At 41.0% G+C, this 20664-nt stretch overlaps 1 protein-coding gene across 1 annotated transcript in view; it reads right to left on the bottom strand.

Annotated features, from left to right (window-relative positions):
* Positions 1-20232, bottom strand: part of LOC149235307 (uncharacterized) — a 240280-nt gene extending 220048 nt beyond the window's left edge. The window contains 2 exon segments of the mRNA XM_089372068.1: positions 10064-10189; positions 19828-20232. Of these exon segments, the coding sequence (XP_089228194.1) occupies positions 10064-10189; positions 19828-19890 (189 nt within the window). The 5' untranslated portion in view covers positions 19891-20232.
* Between the last annotated feature and the right edge of the window lie 432 nt (positions 20233-20664).

The raw sequence follows: 20664 nt of genomic DNA on the forward strand, positions 1-20664 counted from the left end.
TCCAATGATCACCAACTGGAAGAAAATTGATGCATCAAAAGACAAGGATGTTGATCCCACCTTATACAGGCAGCTCATATGGTCCCTGATGTATCTGGTCAATACCAGGCCAGACATTTGTTACATTCTCAGCACCCTCAGTCAGTTCGTGGTGGAGTCGAAGAGGGCGCACTAGGCAGCAGCCAAACATGTTCTCAAATATATACAGGGAACAGTCGACTATGGACTCTTGTACACCAGGAGTAAGGATATCAGATTAAGTGGATTTACTGATGCAGATTGGGCTGGCAGTTCAATGGATCGGAAAAGTACCTCTAGGTACTGTTTCAACATTGGATCAGGAATGACCTCCTGGTGCAGTAGGAAGCAGAAATTCGTAGCTCTGAGCTCAGTTAAGGCAGAATATATGGCTGCGAGCACATCTTCATGTGAGGCCATATGGCTTAGAAAACTACTTGTGAACCTATTCAGAAGAAAGATTGTTAATTTTAGGTATGTTCTATGCTTAGAGCAATTTATCTCAATTTTCATCAGCATTAAAGTAAACTGCAGATAGAAAATAAACATAAATCACAGAAGACAAGCCAAGACAAGAGGACACAAGATGTGGCGCTAGCCAGGGACAAACCCCAATGTGGGGAAACCCTTGATCAATTCTTATATGTTCTTCAATAGTTTAGCAGAGAGAGAGAGAGAGATAGTACGTTTACAACTACTTGTGAACCTATTCAGAAGAAAGATTGTTAATTTTAGGTATGTTCTATGCTTAGAGCAATTTATCTCAATTTTCATCAGCATTAAAATAAACTGCAGATAGAACATAAACATAAATCACAGAAGACAAGCCAAGACAAGAGGACACAAGATGTGGCGCTAGCCAGGGACAAACCCCAATGTGGGGAAACCCTTGATCAATTCTTCTTATATGTTCTTCAATAGTTTAGCAGATAGAGAGAGAGAGATAGTACGTTTACAACAAAAGTCAACACTTTGACTTATCTAGATAAAAGCATAGATCATCTCTAAGAAGATGATACATGAGATCAGTTGAAGACATGATGCTTTAACTAATTCTCCAAGGTGACTCCTTCACCTATCGTTGTGCTGCATTTCGTCATCATGCTACACCTCACCGCGCCGCACCATGCTGCACCCATCATCATTGTGTTGCATCTCATCACGCTTCATTAATCATGACTGTACCCATCACTGTACTACATTATGTGCCATTGCTACACCATGTTGTCGTACTGACCTATGCTCTCGCTGCACCTTGCTTGCTTATTGTCCCTTGCTTGCTTGTTGTCCCTAGCATGCTTGTTGTCCTTAGCATGCTTGCTGTTGCATGCTAAGTACCATACAATTGTCCCAATGTTAGTTAGTTGTCCCTTGCATGTTTCTCTCCTTCAAAGACAGATGCTCCAACAGTTCTCAGCAGTTCCGGCTGTTCCCGACAGTTCCGGCTGTTCCCGACAGTTCCAGCAGATCCCGGCAGTTCCGGCTATCCAAGCAATTCCCGGCAGTTCCGGTTGTTCCGACAGTTCCGGGTGTTCCAACAGTTCTGAATATTCCCAGAAGTTCCGGCAGTTCCCGTAGTTCCGGCTTCTGCCCTCTACATCAGCTTTCCCGGCTATTCCGGCAGTTCCAGCTTCTACCCTCTGGATTAGGGTAGTGTTATCGCTTAGGATCTCTCCTCCTACTAAAACCCAAAGACAAGTAGAGAGGAAGAGATTCCAAGTGTGTTGAAATGACTTGAAGGCCACCTCTATTTATGCTAAAACGTTGAGCACAAGTGGGGTTTATTTGGTTGTTGGCCGACCTTGACGAATTGTCACATAACACAAATAAATTCATATCTCCATGAATACTTATCGGAATTGGATGATCTTTAGATCAATCCTACACCTCTCGATGAGAGGGACCCAAGAAAAATATCATCTTCCATTAATAAGATGACCCAAATGGAGTTTGGCCCTAGTTGCCAATTTTAACAAAGATGGAGGCGACCAGGATCATGTGCGATAATCAGAGTTGCATCAAGCTCTCTGAGAATCCAGCGTTTCATGATCGGTCAAAGCATATTGCTATCCGGTGTCACTTTGTCCGAGACTGTGTCCAACGAAGAGAAGTATAGTTGAGCTACACTCCTACAGGAGAACAAGCAGTAGGCATCCTCAACAAGGCCCTTGGAAGAACAAAGTTTGATTATTTCAGGGAATTGATGGGGATGATAAAGAATCCATTTCAGTAGCAGAAATGGGGATGACGTTGCAGTGCAGTAGCACGATGCAACATGATGAGAAGAGGTTGCAGTGCAGATGCAGTGTTGGGAAGAAGGACCAACAGCAACACGGATGCAAAGGGGGTTACAGTGCAGATGCAGTGTTGAGATAATGGACCACCAGCAGCACGGATGCAGAGGGAGCTGCCGTACGGATGCAGCAGTGGCAGAGGCAGAGCCATGGGCAGCAATACAGGATGCAGCAGCGCAAAGGATGTTGGGCGGGGAGGCCTAGCATCAGCACAGGTACCAGTGCCGTATAGTTAGAGTGATGCTCAGTCTGGAGTATTACTAGAGCACAGTCCTTGCTAAGAGGGAGTGTTGATTTGTGGTAGCATCAGATGTGCTCTAGCCATGAAAATTGGTGGAGGCTAAAGCACATGAGATCTCTGAGACCCATAAATGGTTTGGGCAAATTCTAACCAATTTGCGAGATATTAAAATAATTAATATTTTTAATGGAATTCCTAAGTCTAAACTTAGTAAAAATAAAATATTAATGGGTATTAATATAAAATTGGGTTAGAAGGTTCCAAAAGTCATGAATCAAGCCAAATCTAATCTTAGTCGTTGATTAGAGATTTAATCTCAGTCATTGAAGAACCAACAGGAAAAGTATAAGAAGAGGCTTGAGGGTCAGTTGGAGAACACACTGAGGGAGACCAGTCAGTTTGATTTCTGGAGCGGGGTTCGCTGAGAAATTTGAACTAGTGGTCTGGAGAGTAGCAAGAGATGGCAGGTACGGAACAAAGAGTCGGGAACAACACTAGAAGACCAACGCAGAGGTTGGAGAGGCAGACGCAGAGATAGCAGACTATGCAGTCACTAGAGGGCCTGCGTGGGTGATGTAGACAGGCCCAGTGTTGACGTAGAGAGGCAGGAGCTAACGCAAAGGATCTGGGAGCTGCGCAATGGCCAACAAGCCTGACGCTGAGACTGGGAGAAGTGTTGGAGAATTTTTTCCCTGTTGAGTAAGCCAATTTGGCACCCAGTTGTACTGAAGAATTGTTGAATAATAAAATCCTCCTCTGCTGCACCAGTTTTCCCACATTGGGTTTTTCCGAGGACAATTGTCCAAAATATCTGTGTTGATGTGTTGATTTTTGTGCATGTGTTTGTTTCTGTATTATGGTGTGATACATGCAGCAGAATTTATTTTAATGTTTACTGAGGGTTTTCATAAATAACTTATTGAGAAATAAGTAGGTTCCGGCAGTTTCGATAGTTCCCAGCAGTTCCGGCAGTTTCGATAGTTCCCAGCAGTTCCGGCATTTCCCGGCAATTCCCAGTAATTCCCGGCAGTTCTGGCAGTTCCCGGCAATTCCCAGCAATTCCCGACAATTCCCGCTGTTTCAGTTGTTCCCAGAAGTTCCCGCAGTTCCGACAGTTCCTGGCAATTCCGGCAGTTCCAGCAATTTCGGCTTTTGCCCTCTACGTCAGCTTTCCCGATTGTTCTGGCAGTTCTAGCTTCTACCCTTTGGATTAGGTTAGCGTTATCGCTTAGGATCTCTCCTCCTACTAAAACCCAAAGACAAGTAGAGAGGAAGGGATCCCAAGTGTGTTGAAATGACTTGAAGGCCACCTCTATTTATACTAAAATGTTGAGCACAAGTGGGGTTTATTTGGTTGCTAGCCGGCCTTAACGAATTGTCCCATAACACAAATAAATTCATATCTCCATGAATACTTATCGAAATCAGATGATCTTTAGATCAATCCTACACCTCTCGATGAGAGGGATCCAAGAAAAATATCAGCTTCCATTAATAAGATGACCCACATGGAGTTTGGCCCTAGTTGCCAATTTTAACAAAGATGGAGGCGACCAGGATCATGTGCGATAATCAGAGTTGCATCAAGCTCTCTGAGAATCCAGCATTTCATGATCGATCAAAGCATATTGCTATCCAATGTCACTTTGTCCGACACTGTGTCCAACGAGGAGAAGTACAGTTGAGCTACACTCCTACAGGAGAACAAGTTGCAGACATCCTCACCAAGGCCCTTGGAAGAACAAAGTTTGATTATTTCCTGGAATTGATGGGGATGATAAAGAATCCATTTTAGTAGCAGAAATGGGGATGATGTTGCAGTGCAATAGCACGATGCAGCATGATAAGAAGAGGTTGCAGTGCAGATGTAGTGTTGGGAAGAAGGACCAACAGCAGCACGGATGCAGAGGGAGTTGTAGTGCAAATGCAGCATTGGGATAATGGACCTGCAGCAGCACTGATGCAAAGGGAGCTGTCGTACGGATGCAGCAATGACAGAGCCAGAACCATGGGCAGCAGTATAGGATGCAACAGTGCAGAGAATGTTGGGCGAGGAGGCCTGGCATTAGCACAGGTACCGATGTCGTATAGTCAGAGTGATGCTCAGTCTGGAGTATTACTAGAGCACGGTCCTTGCTAAGAGGGAGTGTTGATTTGTGGTAGCATCGGATGTGCTCTAGCTATGAAAATTGGTGGAGAGGCTAAAGCACATGAGATCTCCAAGACCCATAAATGGTTTGGGCAAATTCTAACCAGTTTGGGAGATATTAAAATAATTAATATTTTTAATGGAATTCCTAATTCTAAACTTAGGAAAAATAAAAAAATTAATAGGTATTAATAAATAATTGGGTTAGAAGGTTCCAAAAGTCATGGATCAAGCCAAATCTAATCTTAATCGCTGATTAGAGATTTAATCTCAGTCATTGAAGGACCAACAGTAAAAGTATAAGAGGCTTGAGGGTCAGTTGGAGAACACACTGAGGGAGACCAGTCAGTTCGATTTCTGGAGCAGGGTTAGCTGAGAAATTCGAACTAGTGGTCTGGAGAGCAGCAAGAGGTGGCGAGTATGGAACAGAGAGTCGGGAACAGCACTAGAAGACCAGCACAGAGGTTGGAGAGGCAGACGCAGAGGCAGCAAACTGTGTAGTCACTGGAGGGCCTGCGTGGGTGACGTAGAGAGGCCCAGTGCTGACGTTGAGAGGCAGGAGCTGACGCAGAGGGTCTAGGAGCTGCGTCGAGGCCAGCAAGCCTGACCCTAAGACTTACATTCCACCATACCAAATCCTTCCAGCAGTTTCACAACATATTTCCCTTGTGAAAGAAAAATATCACCAGGTCTTTTCCACACCTCTAACCCCAGTAAGTAGTGCATCAATCCAAGGTCCTTCATCTCAAATTCAGAGGCCAACTCCCTCTTACACTCGAGAATAAGAGGCTCTACACCTATCAAGAATAAATCATCAACATATAATACCAAAATCAAGGGCATACCTTGGACATCTTTGAAGTAAAGGTTTAGGTCGGCATTACTTCTTGTAAATCCAAGCTTCATCATGTAACTATCAATGCGGGCATACCAAGCACTGAGGGCTTGCTTCAATCCATAGAGTGCTTTATTCAGCTTGCACACATGAGTCTTCCGATCATGTACTTCAAAGCCCCGTGGTTGCTCAACATATACCTCTTCCTAGAGAATGCCATGTAGAAACGCAATCTTCACATCCATTTAGTGAAGTGTCCATCCCTAGATAGTAGCAACAACAACAATAGTACAAATAGTGGTGTAGTGGACAACCGGTGCAACAATGTCATCATAATCCTCTCCCTCTTTCTGGGAGAAACTCTAGCCATGAACCTCACCTTATATTTTTTGATACTTCCATCTGCACCATGCTTGATCTTGTACAACCATTTTGAAGTCACAATAGACTTTCCTTCAGGTCTCAGAACTACTTCCCACACATAGTTCTTTATGATAGATTCATATTCCTCGGCCATAGCATCTTTCCATACCTATTCTTTCACTGCCTCTTCATACGTGTGTGGTTCAGCCTGTATGATGTTGCTCATAGCCTGTATGATGGTGTCTTTTTAACCATGTGGTTTGTTCAAGCTCCCCTCCCCTCATGGACAAGACACATCATCCATCCGATCCAAAAATCTAGGAGTGTTGATTCAAATTACTACAACACTATCATGGTCGTCCACACATTCTCCAAGTTTTATGCCACAGTTCTACACCATTGGCTTTCTTAGGAACTAGAGAATCGACATCTCAGAGCTAGAGGACAAGCAGGTTTCCGCCCAGACTACCAGACGATTGATCACATCTTCACCCTCAAAGCCATCATTGAGGAGGCCCGCCATCACTCTTCACGGGTTTATAATTGTTTTGTAGATTTCCAAAGAAATTTTGACATGGTTCTGAGGGAGGCATTATTCCAAAGACTCCACAACATTGGCATACCAAAGACCCTCTTAATTGTTATCATGAGACTCTATGAGTCAATGTTAGGGTGCCTCAAGATGGCCCATGGTCTTTCAGACTTCATTTAGAGTACCATTGGGATGTCCCCTCTCTCCAACTCTCTTTGGGATTTATATTGATGAGCTCAAATCTTTCCTCCATGAGCACATACAAGAGGGTGACAGCTACCTATTGCACCATGTTTTGATCTCCTTGCTCCTCTTCGTTGATGACTTGGTCTTGTTGGCCTCTACTCCTGAGGGATTACAATGTTAGATTGACGCATTGGCCAATTTCTTTGACCTTCGAAAATTGAAGGTCAAGCTGGGTAAAACTAAGGTTCTGACCTTCAATGCCTTAAATAACTCTATTACAGACCTACACTTCTACCACCGCGGGACAGAGATTGAGATGACCACATATTACACCTACTTGGGGGTACAGTTCACAGGGCCCAAATTTGGTATGCGGCAGGTATTCCAACCTCAACTCAGTAAAAGTTGCAGCTCCCTAGCCCTCATCGACAAACAATGCTTCTGTGCATAATTCCAAGACATCTTGTCCAAGCTCTACCTCATGGATGCCATTATCAAACCCACAGTCCTCTATGGTTCCAAGATTTGGGGATCTAGTTTACTACAATCAAACTAGACCACAATGGAGAGAGTCCAAAGACCTTGCTTCTCTTGTGTATCGTCCATTGCAAATGCACAATTTTGCAGCCCATTAGCCAAGTAGAGTTCAAGGTCCACCCATTTTGCCTTGAGGTCATTTCTCGCTTGGTCTCTCTCCTCCATAGAGTTAGCGCTTACTAAAGCTGCTACTGGGAGAGAGAGATACCCCTATCTTGCAGTTTGTTCCTTAGAGGCCATCACTTCGGATACCCCCTTAGGTCGTGCTTATGGATGGTTCATAGAGGCATCTCAGCTCCTTCAATCAATGACAATCTCCCCATACATCCTTCCTTCATTTAGTTTCCCCCTTGATGGACCAACACATCTCTCACTAACTCAGTAGATACTGAATCAAGCCATCCGAGAGGATATTTACAAATTATACATTCTAGTCACTTGGACATCCCCCTTGGTGAGCCTTAGGCTCAAATATGTCCTACCTAGAGCACTTTTTGGAGCTATAGGATGGCCTCATCATCTTCCCCCCATATACTCATAGGCATTGGATGCACTCACTCAGGATCCCACTGGGGCAGCATCGAGTTAGGTCCCATCAACTTCAAGTGGAGACGAATCACCATATACCACGATTTGATAGGGTCTGGCAGTTGTGCCACCTATAGGAGCCGAAGACCAAGATGCACCTCATTTTTCGGTGCCCCATATACTATGAGATCAAAGGATGATATCATTTCCTATATAGAGAGTCGAGAGGATCCCTCTCTACCTTCTTTTGGTATCCTAACCAAAGATGCCTAGCCCTCTTCATTAGGGAGATATTTAGACACAGATCTCAGATCCTACATACCCTACTTCACTTGGGGACAATTAGAACGATCACATCAAACATTCAAGTTGATCTAGCCGATCGAAGCAACAGGCAATGCGGTGAGTTTTAGCCTTTAGGGTATTTCAAATAGTAAAGCAGTAAGACTTCGAGCCTCCCCTCAGTCCCCCCTTTCAGAGGCCAATACCCTTAAGACCGTTGCGGAGGTGTCGGACAATGTTGCAGGAACTGTCCCCCCCTAGGATCCAAAGGCAAATCCGCATCCCGTACGGATCCGCCACCGATCCTTTGGCGTAACCGCAGATTGGAAAATCAGATCCGCAGTTCCTCCTTTTTTTGGCGATTCCTGCTTTGGATTCATGGGGGCCCAATCCATGACTCCTACTACCTCATCCGCGGTTCCTATTTCCCAATCTGCGGATCTAGAAAGGATCGGGTGCGGATCTGTGGAGGTTCGGGCGTGTATCCAACGCGGATCGCGAGCGGATCTGAGAGGTGGACGACTCCGCGGGGTTTTTTTAGTTTTTGGAAATTTCGAACTGTTCTGTGAGGAACTACATTTCCGAATACTCCCAAGGTACCCCTTGATGCTCCCTAATGGTAATGGTAAATTCTTAAAGTAAAAGTGACATTCTCCTTTATCTTTCATTTCCATCCTTTTACTTAAATTTTTAACATTACCATGAAATGACTCAGGATGTTTGAGAGTGGTTCCAACCTCATCAGAATGTGAAGAAAATAGAATTTCGTATCCCATTCAAAATTCAGCAAACTTAATAGTTTTCAAGATCAATGGGATTGTGGCGTTTCATTGGATTATATCATGTATGAGGGCATGTGATTGACATTTAATCAAGAGAAACAAGCCCTATATGTACCTCAGTGTTGGTGTTATTGATTGTTGAACTCCTTTGTCATGACCTTAGAAATTATGTACCCTTCACTCAAGTCAAAATCATTGATTAGGCATGTTAAGCTTTCTCTACCATATTATAAGGTTTGGATTACGTTGTTTGATCAAAATTAGGCAATACTAAAATCCCTATAGAATTGAAGTAGAGGCAAAGGCTAGACAAGAGAAGAGGAATCTCGATTGTAGATTTGATGTTGGAATAATTAATCATTCATGTACAATGGATGCCATATCTATCTTGATTTATGTAAATATATGCATGTTTTCATGTCTTCTACAACTAATTTGGTATTTTGGATGTTTTTTTAATATAAATGCAAAAAAAATTTAAAAAATTATATATATATAGTAGACGCTTCGCTTCCTAGATTTTTGGAAAATGACGCTTCCGCGTCCCCGTTTCGTCCCCGCTTCGTGCAACATTGTGTCGGACAACACATCAGTGCACTTACACCCAAGCGTCAGAGGGTTTAGTACCAGACAATTCCCAAACAGCCACTCCCCCCTGCCCCGCCTCCCCCCGACAGGTTCCTTGCCATCCCCAGCAGTGCAGGCCAGAAACTTATCCAGAGCTTCTTTCCTTTGGCCTCGAATGTTAGGAGTATCCCTCGCTCCCACCTCCCCCCCAAGATCGTGCAACTAGACTCCTTGTTGGATCCAGAGGACTCCAATAGCAAGCCAACGCCACAATCGCCCCCCTTCGCCATCAGTTATCAAACTCAAACGTTCTTAACATTGTCGACCTTCAACCCTGGACTTATTCAGTTACCCTTCTACATGATCCAGCTATATACATGTTTATGAGGTTGTACTATCATTGTATCCTTCTTTAATTCACTTTATCCTAGGTTTAGCTTTGACATTTTCGAGGAGTTGCGTTTGCACTCCCACATTGTACTTGTACTAGTTGTATCCTTCAATCCCATTGACCTATTTATGGTCATTCGCTGGACATTAATTAAATTATCTTATCTTATCTTTATCATATCTCACAAATTTATGTTGCCCCAAAATTTTACATCTGAGCAAAGGACGCAACAGATAAGATAGATCAAAAGTCCTTGAACTTACATTTAACCTTCTAAACATAAATGTCTCTACATGAATACCTTCATAAACATCAGCTGTTCCTATCAACATAATGTATGATATATTATACAGTATACCTTCATTGACAAAAACATGATCTGTTTGTAGAAGACATCAGCTGTTCCTATCACAGCAGGAAGACAAATGAGTGGAGGCACCTGCTTGGGACCGTAATCATAGTACCGCCATTGTTTTGATCCAACCTGCAACCCATAACCCTTTTCAGTTAATTTTATGCAAATGTAATGGATATGAATCATATAATAAAATAATAAAGTAATTTATAAATTGAATAATAGTAAACAGTAATAACCCAATATTAAATATCATGCAAAGTTGACTAGTCAAAAGGCGTGACTATCCTCATTGTAATCAGCTTATCATATCAATCAATTATTCAATATACTATTATAATTTATAAAAATCATTGTCTTTATTGTGTATACACTATAAACACTTGCATGCTTATCACATTGGTATTGTTACCTTATAAATCTGCACCTGCAAAATGAAAATATTAAAGTCAAGCACAAAGATGCAAACCTAGGTCAAATTCTTAGAAATCCTATCGACTATCACTCTTAGTATGACATCCCTTCACATTGGGCTGAATCTCCTCCGACATAAAGGGATTTTCCCTCAATGAGATTGTTAAATCAATCTTTATTAACACTAGAAGCCAAAATCAGATTTAGCAACCTAAGAGTTTATGATTTGCAATTGAATATATGGTGGTGAATATAAGTAGATCAGCACCTGCTCCTTGGACAATGGAGTCCAAACACTTTGATACTCTGAAGATTCAGTAATAAACCATATTAAATCAATAAAGATGCTTAAAACAGCAGTCCTTAGCTATAACTGTGCTGCAAATTCAAATTCCAATCAACACACTAAGCTCATGAACATGCAATAGCACTTTTATTATATGAAGTAAAAGACGACCTTCTAATACAAAAAACAGCCCAGGCACATAACATAATCCAGATCTGAATTTAAGGGTCTTTGAAAGAACAAAAGAGTCAGTTTCGTACCTTCTATGCTGGAAGATAAACCATATGATAGCAACAAAATTTACAGCACAAAAAGAGAGGAAAGCAAGATACAACAACAGCATTACACTCCATTATTCCAGCCCTGAATATTTCCTTAAGGAAGCTCCAAATCTGCACAAAAAATTGTCTTTGATTTACATCCCAATGGTCTAGGGACTTCAAAGCAGACCCTGCAAGTGAGGGGGAGACCTCCTTTTATAGGTTTTTCCTCAATAACTAGTTTACAAAAAAATATAATTGGGAAATCTCTAGAGTATTAGATCTGAGTTCATAAATGGTGCACCCTTAAACATGTTTTGATATAAATTAATGCAACATTTTAGTGATTCGGTCTCAAATGCTAAGAGTCACATTAATTCTGGTACTGTTTAAGGGATATAGCACTGGTTTAAATCTGTGGAATTCATGACCCACCATGAATAGTTAAGCATCAAGGTATGCCTTAGTGATTTATGGACAGCGCATTGATATTTATATAATCATGCAAATATGAAGTGCTAAATAAATGCATCAATGGCTAATCTTCTCATGATAATACTGTCCCTCAATTGAACAGCGTGATTGCACTAATTTTGATGTAGTTTGACCGTTGTTTAGCATTTCTAAGCTGTACTTTTATTGAATACTTACAGGCTCCTGGTTACCTGAGCGTTGTTCGCATGTATGTTACATCTTGAATCTGCTCCGGAACAAAATAAGTTTATATTTTCACCACTTCAAATGATCTCTGGCACACCATACATATTTTTCTGATCACTGTTGTTTGGTAATAAAACTCTGGCACTAACACTTGGACTACAAGTGTTGTTCGCCCCTTCTTTGAATTTACATGTCACTACTGGATAGCACATCATCGAATACATTATTGATGACACACTGTTCATTATGACATTCAGTTCTAACTTCTAAAGAACTGTGGTAACATATTGCTTAATGTGATCTCTGTCGATTTTGATTTGCCCTCAGACACTAATAAAGGGCACATGTATATCACTAGAAATTTGCTCTCATGGTTTGAATGGATAAAAGACTGGGAAATCAATGAAATCAAAGAAGGTTGCTCCAACAAACATTTTCAAAATCCGTGAGAATGAATGAATGCTTTATAATCTCTTCATATATATGTGTTCTATATCTATATGTTCTATAAGCAAATCTATACCACAGTGCAGCAGCAGTTACTCTTTATTTTGATACAATCACTGAGGCAGAATTGTTATTATAATTGATTTTTTCTCACTACATACATGTTCAGATATGTTGAAGACATACACAGGAAATCTCATAGGATATTGATCTAGCACTACAGATATTTTTTGAAAACTCTTATAGCAACATATAACCAAGGCCATATGCCAATAGAATGCTTCGGCATATACATACGAATGTATTTTTATTTTGTCTATAAATAGAAATAATTGTTTTTTTCTTGGAAAAAAAGAGTAATTACACAGGCTAGAAATTTAACTAGAGAATAGACAACAGAAGCAATAAAATAATTTTCCAAATACACATCAAATTTTCAGCAATTCAAAATTAGTTTTTCTCCCCGGATGGGATACTTGCATCGAGAGAGGGTGGGGGGCAGGTTGTCGCCATCCCACCAGGCCACTTGCCAAGGCAACATGGCAGCACGCCCCCATAATGGTTCTGTGATAACATGCAAGAGGCATGGGGAAGCCATCCATCCCATCATCCTCTAATTAACATGGCATATCATTCATCCACTGCAAGCGTTTTCTGATGGATTCGCGTACAACCAGGAAGGATTTCTCATCCCATAAGGCAATATGCCCTCCTAATGTGCATGCCCCTCCGTTGTGGTTCGTTAAGGTGGCATTCAATGATTGTTAAGCAGGGAAGGTTTCTATCAACAGGCAGTTCAGACGTTTTAATTGGCATTATTATCCCAGTGGCTCTCTGCTCCATCTCACACTTCAGAGCAATGGCATGGGGCTGGGGCATCAGCAATTCACTTGTGGCAGAGGTGTTCTATTTATTCTCTCCATGTGAGCGGTGATTTTGCCTCTAAAGCAGTTTGATAAGCTATTATTTGGGGCTCCAATTTACTTCAGCTCCAACCTGGGGGAAGTCTCGCAGGAAACACAAGCAAGTTGTTGTTTCCCTCGCCCCCCTAGCCTCTAATTTCCTGAGAATATTATTATGGGTCTTTCTCAAGCCCTGGCCGCACTTGGGAAGAATTCTGTCCAGTCGAATTTTGAGCTAGCAGGCCTTCCACGTCTAGTCTAGCTTTTTGCATGCAAGCAATCTTGGTAGCAGCCAATTCAGGTTTGAATACATTCTCTGTGCAATCTCTTAAATTCCTTATAATTATTGGTTTGGTGTTAATTCATTTTATGGGTAAAGGCAAGGGAAATAGATTCTCTCACTATTTGGGAGTCTTTCCCCAATCTTAAGGCTACCAGTTTATGGTTTCTAGAAAAGGCTCCCTAGCCTCTTGCAATTGATAAGGCTGTCCCTAGGGACAGCATTTCTCATAGGTTTCTCATTCTCTCTCAGTTTTAGCTCAGGCCTAGAGAACCCCTATCGTCCATTGGGTTCATCTCATTCAGTACTATTAGTATGCTACATTAAAGGGCTCGGGTTCGCCATGGGGTTGCATATTACCGGGAATGAGGGCGCACGAGTGCACAAGTGAGGGTTGAAATTTTGTTGCATGATTTAGAGAGCTCACTCCTCAACTTGTCCAAGAGGAAATTGTTCAGGTTGAATGAGAATTGGCAAACCAGAGACATACAGTCAAGGACACTTAAGTATTATTAGAAGTTGCAGACTAGGTTCCTAGTTCCAGGCACACTCGTGGGCGTTAAAATCAATACATGTATATTGTGGACATTTATTGGCACATCAAGTTCCTTCTTGGCAGGGTCATGGTGGGCAGAAATGAGAGCAGAAAAGGCATTCTCCTCTCTTTGGATCACATGCATTGACAAATGATAGTTCTGAATCGTAGGCTAGGAAACATTGAGAAACACATGGGCATCCCTTCTGAATCAGGCTACTCTCTAGGTAGCAACAAGGAGCACATACCAGTTGAAGCCACAGACTCAGATAATTCCTCTTAATTGTCTCTTACTTCCCTATCCTTATCCTTCTATGTTTCAATTTATTTCTCAATTTAAAAAGGGCCAAGAGGGCTTTCTTCTAGCATATGTTATTTGGTTTTTGAAACTATAGGCAGAAGCTTGTTTTCTACACTTCTGAAAAGATTGAAATTTTGGGTTTGGTTTGGTCTTCCCAGTGACCGACCAAGTCAGAATTCAATGACTTAGGATGTGCTCCTCTATTTTCAAGCAATACAAACCATTTGCTTCACAAAAAGGAAAATTCAAAATCAGTTTTTCATTAAAAATATTCCAAACTTACAAGGGCTCCCACACTAGGAAAATTCACCCACTAAGAAAGATTAACCCACAGCAAAACCTGGTTGTTGTATGACCTAATCAATACGGCCTCCCACTGAAAATCGTAAGGTTGATATGTTGATTGAATTGCTAGCTGAATCAAACCCCCTATTGCTGCCATTGTATCCAATCATACGGCCTCCTCTTGTTGGTGTGTACAACCTTCCACTGACTGGCTAAGGTCAATTCTCTTGCTGCTACTTTCCTTCTCTCCTTGCCTTGCACACTGAGTCACTGTCTCTCTGTGTAACTGGGTAACTATCATAATGATATCTCTATGTCTCTTCTATCTACCTCGCCCTTCCTTTAATAATTTTGAGTTGATGACTAAGTCTCCACAAATCTAATCTCTCATTAAGATCAACAGTTGAGATTAAATCCCAATTGATAGTGAAGATTACATCTAAATCACTAGTGTACAATTACACTTTATTGGACTTTAATCAACTCTCTAAATTTAAAAGGCTCTTCATTTTCATAATTAACTTTAATTAACTTTTGTCTATGGATTGACTAGCACACAAACACACTAGCAGTGCTCAACCAAAATAACTTTGCACAGCGGAAATATAACAGCAGTGAAACAATAAAGGACACAGATATATATGGCCCCAAACTTGTGTTACTAGTCCTTTAATAAACAACCATAGGGCTCCCGTAACAAGGATCATGGCCCTTTATGAAACATGATACAATGCTAGTATACACAGTATACAACTAGGGCTTGAGGTCAGTTCCTTTACACCTTCAATCTGCCCAACAAATTAAAGACAATACACTCAACTTACTTGCTGGTTGTCACCCCTTTGCAATCAGCCCTTTCAGCCTTGTTGTCCACAGAAAATCAACTCCCTTTTGACTTCTGTCCTGGCTGTCCTTTGCCACCAAATATCACAGGGAATGTCTCCTTTCAGTGCCCTGTACAAACAGCTGCTCACAGTCGATATGTCCTTCAATCAACTGTACTTTACCAGCCTTCAAACTTGTTGTTCAGACCTCCTTTAATTAACAAACTTCACAATACATGCTTAGCAACCCTTCTTCAATGAACAATAGCCCTTGTCACTGCCTTGTTCGCCTCTCCACAGACCTGAGACACCTCCGCACCTCCTTCCCACCAATCTGAGGCTTCTCAGCCTCTTCTGCTCACCTACTGAGGCCTCTCGGCCCTCCTGCTCTCAGCCTGAGGCATTTTGGCCTTCCTGAAACTTCGGACTGAGGCCTCTGGTTCATCATGCTTTATTCATTACAAAGAGAAGCTGGTTATAGCTTAAGAGTGATAAGCCATGTTGTATACATGATCCTTGGATACTAGTAAGCTTACCTTATATTCATAACAGCTTAAACACATGAACTCAGTAGTTCCAGTATAGGAAAGACTTGAATTTCTCAAATTTATGCTGTTGAGATACAATGAAAGACTAATCTATCACCCTTGTTCACTGCTTCTTCCATCCCAGCTGTCAATTTTTCTGATTACCAGTTTCTACCTTTTTCATGGACCCCCCTTTTCAACTAAGTTTTACTCCATTTAACGTTACACGATCGATTAAGCATCCATATAATTACATTGAAGGGGGGATGCACTTTCAGATAAAAGGATGTTGGAGGTTACAGTCAAGGCTCAAGGCTGGCCGAAGGATCAAGGCTGGCTGAAGGATCAAGGCTGGCCGAAGGCTCAAGGCTGGCCGAAGGATCACTCACTGAGCCGAAGGCTCAATCACTTTTATCTGAAAGTGCATCCCCCCTTCAATGTAATTATATGGATGCTTAATCGATCGTATAACGTTAAATGGAGTAAAACTTAGTTGAAAAGGGGGGTCCATGAAAAAGGGGGTACATGTATTTCACCTCTCATGGTCTCACAAATATATAGCCTCTCTAATGTTGCCTTAGGAACCCCTTAGATTCGTTCCACAACAATTAGAATAAACTAATAATGTCTTTGGGTTCTAAGCCCACGACTTTGGGTCTAAAACCCCCAAGCTTGGGTACCTTTCCCACAAAGTGGGTTTTCTCCTCACAAGTCAAGTACCCAAGACTTGTGGGAGTACCTCCCAAGCTAAACTATTTTCAATATGTATGACTTTCCACACTTTTGACACTAAGCCTGTGCGACAATACCTATCCAAGTTACAAACATCAACAAGAATATATCCTCTAATAGATAGAATAGCATAAGTGAAACCAACACGTTAATGAGCCACATTTCAATGGCTCAATTGATTAACCTATTATGCCAAATTCAATATTAGTATTCAAGGGAGAACTTGATGATAATAAATTAGATAATTAGCTATGACAAATAGATGCAAGGGTATGCCAGTACCGTTGAATTACATTAAATAAGCTTATAATGACAAGACCCACACTACTATGGTGCAAAATTTCAACAAAAGACAACAACATCAAAGTTGACTACTAACTGCACTCTTCTTCAGTGACATTGACCTACTTTTGGGGTCATTAGTTGGACATTAATAAATATAATTACTATCAATCACCACTTGGCGAGAGTTTTAACAAGTGATCAAAGGACAAATCTACATTGTGAGATATGGCGGAAACCTAAAAATCAAGTGGCCATTCCTAACACAATATGATGGCCAAAGGGCATTTATCAACTAGCACAATTGAAATCCCTACACTATTAGAATAGGGCAGTCAAAATGCAGGGAGGACAGCCGACATTGATGTCCAAGTTTAACTTTGTGGCAATCCTCCTACATCAATGTCCAGGTGTGCAAAAACTTGCCTATTCTGTTGCCATTCAAGAGGAACAATTACTAAGATGATGAAAATAACTTAAGAGATAGTATCTTTCTTGGAAACCACAATTGGCATTTAAATGATTTTAAAGTTTGAAGTTTCATCTCTGACCAATGATTTTACATGGTCTAGGGAACCATCTCACAAGCTGATTAGACATCACACAACCCAAGGCATCAACCTTGCAAAAAAAAAAATGCATGAAAGCTAGTTAAAAATTACATAGTCACAGCTCCCACACAATAACTGTTAAATTATGGTATGTTCTATGCTTAGAGCAGTTTACTTCTTTTCTTCTTATTAGCCATTGTTTAGCAATCACATAAACATAAAGTAAAGTGCAGATAGAACATTAAAAGATCGACAGAAAACAAGCCAAGACAAGAGACACCAGATGTGGCGGCTAGCCAGGGACAAACCCCAATGCAAGGAAACCCTTTGATCAATTCTTCTTTAATCTTCAATAGTTCAGCAGAGAGAGAAATAGTACAATATATCAGATCTGTAATTTTTATGACAGCAGTAAGAGATGCCCTAACCAGCACTTGCAAAGTGAATCAAATGATTCACAAATAGTCTAGGATCAACCTTAGACAACCCAGCCTTCAACGGAGATGAAGGACAGCCCAAAACAGCTCAAGAAACATGGTCAAATCTGGTCAACGTTCAGGCAGCCCTGCAGTCAGCCCTAACCAGATTTGCGCTGGTCACTTTGTGGTCAAATCAGCCCTCCAAACAGCAGATCTGATTTGCGGCTTGCTTGAGGGAGACTCCCCACACAAGGCCACAGTCAAAGGAGGCTCTTTGCTGGTCAACGCTGTCCCTGTTTGCTGGCTGCACCCTAGGTCAACGCAGAACAGACCTGCGTCCCTTCCTTGTTGCGTCCTTCTCCTTGCTGCGTCCTCCTCCTTGTGGCTGCGTCCTTCTTCTCCCACTAGCTGCTCCTTTGTTAACCCAAACAAGAAAGGAGAGTGAGAGAGAAGAAGAGATGATGAGATGAAATAATGACTCAACCTCTCCTCTATTTATATGCAACGCTGGGCATGTGTGCCACACACTTAACTGCTGGCCGACCTTGACAATTTGTCAAGTAATTACAAATAAATTCATATCTCCATAAATACTTGTCGGAATCGGATGATTTTTAGATCAATCCTACACCTCTCGACAAGAGGAATCTAGGAAAAATATCAGCTGCCATAAATGAGGTGACCCTCATGGAGTTTGGCCCTAGTTGCCAATTTTAACAATAACTCTATATGACAATCATGCAAACAAGACTTAAAAGTGCTTTAGTGCTCTATTCTTGTCGTCTTAAATATAAATTTTCTAAGAAATCTAGCTCAACCCCAGCGTCAAGTTTATATAAATTAGACAATTAGCCACAAAATTGGTGTATAGCATTACAGGTTATTGTTTTGCACAGCCATAATTAAGGGGGTATGTTAATTAAGGGTTCACCGTGATCATTTGATCAACATGGTAATAATTTTTGTACCGTTCAAGTAGTTATTTTCACGGTATTATTTATTTCAAACAGCTAGACGGTTAATATCAATCAAGATGCAGCCAGTATGGCCCCCTTTGTTTTTCTGTATAATCTTTCCACTGAACCCCAAAATGATGGCGGTTCATTGAGAAATTGCATGTCGAATGTTGGTCCATCAATACATTGTAATCATGTTATGCTCTTGAACCAATCAACATTAGTATCCATGCCAGTCAGGATGCATCTCATCAATCAGTAGAAGTGCTCACGAATCAGATATTCCAGTGGCGTTATTTATCAAAAATTTAGAGAAAGTTAGTTGCAAAAATATTGGTGATGTGATTTATCCTAAAGTTAGTCGCAAAAACTTAGAGAAAGTTAGATAACACATACTATCATCATCATGGTTCAATGTCACACCGATACATCCTCTAATTTGAATTTTGATCATGCATAGTTGACCAATATACAAGAATACATACCAGTATCTAAAAATGGGAGCCTGCGCAATCATGACCAAGACCTTACCTGCCTGAACAGAGCTCGATGCTGAGACCTTATTTGTCTGAGCAGAGCTTAGAACCAGGACCTTACCTGCCTGATTATTACTTAGAGAATAGCTCAAGGCTCAGAACCAGGATCTTGAGCTAACTCAAGACCAAGCCCTTGCTTGTGCAAGCCAACCTTGTGACAATTCCCCGCTCAGGACTATGTGTCCCTCATTCAAAATCTAACCGCTTACTTCCGTTTATTTACTCTCTTAATGGTAGAATTCTAGTATCAAGTACCTTAGTGCAAAATGTTGCTTCGTATATCATTGGCACCTTACACATTCTAAACAGGCCAAGTCAAAATTTCAAAGACCCTACTCAAGAAGCTAGCAAACTCTTTCTTCAGCGCTGATATTTTAGTTATGATGATTGAGATCTTAGAATTGCGTTTGCCATTTTCAATTGAATGTGTGAAGACTCACAAAATAATATGTTATGATAAATAACAAATGGCTCCATTGAATTCCAACGGCATTAACTACTTTCTTTTCCCCAGTTATCACATCAAATAATCTGTGAAACCATTAAAAGAAATTGCTGAGATTTACATACCGATACCCGTCGAAGTGGCACACAGGCCTTGAAGTGAACGTAGTCCCCTGGCATGTTCGCCATCAAATTAATCTGCAAGAATCCTCCATTCTCATTAACGGATTAATGGGAGCTTAAATTATTTAGGAGCAGAGCAGCGTTTGTCAGAATTGAATCCGAACGGACAGCAACCCTAGTCCGACCTAACAGTCCATAGGATTGTTCCGCATGGCCATCAGATCGCCCAGCTCAGCTCAGCGTAAAGCGAATGTTACATCGTGGAGGGAGGTACTGCGACTGACAGCTGTCGGTGGGTTTTCCAGGGTGTGCTTCCGGACTGGACTGTTTCGATTGTTTTTTTAATGATTTTGGCTGGATGGGTTGTGGCGCTAGATCGGTCAGAGGTCATGACAACTCGTCGGCAGATTCCTATTGTTTCCAGTCACCTTTTTAGACAGTCGGAGATTCACCGCACTATTCAAAAACATCATAAACTTGCCTTTTTATAAAAATCAAAAATATATTCTTTGATACGAAAATACATAAATATATTCTTTGATTCGAAAATACATATAGTTGAGGACATCGTAACATTTTACAAATATTTATAATTTATGTTTATATTGGAGGTTTTTTTTAATGATATTTTATAGTTTTACATATTTACACTTTAAGTTTAAGGATAAGAATTTGTATTTACTTTTTAAAGGGTACTTATTCAAATTTAGAAAGTAGGATTTAAAGGTTACATATTCAAATTTAGAAAGAGGAAGGATATGTAAACAGTTTTAAAGTGAAATGGGTAAGACATGTACCTTTAGTAATCTAAGTAGTGAAATTGTTGTAGGAAGTTAGTTT

Source organism: Pinus tabuliformis, chromosome 8, assembly GCF_031772625.1.
Source record: "Pinus tabuliformis cultivar Carrire ecotype Pingquan chromosome 8, CPIR1, whole genome shotgun sequence".
In the NCBI taxonomy this organism is placed as follows: Eukaryota; Viridiplantae; Streptophyta; class Pinopsida; order Pinales; family Pinaceae; genus Pinus; species Pinus tabuliformis.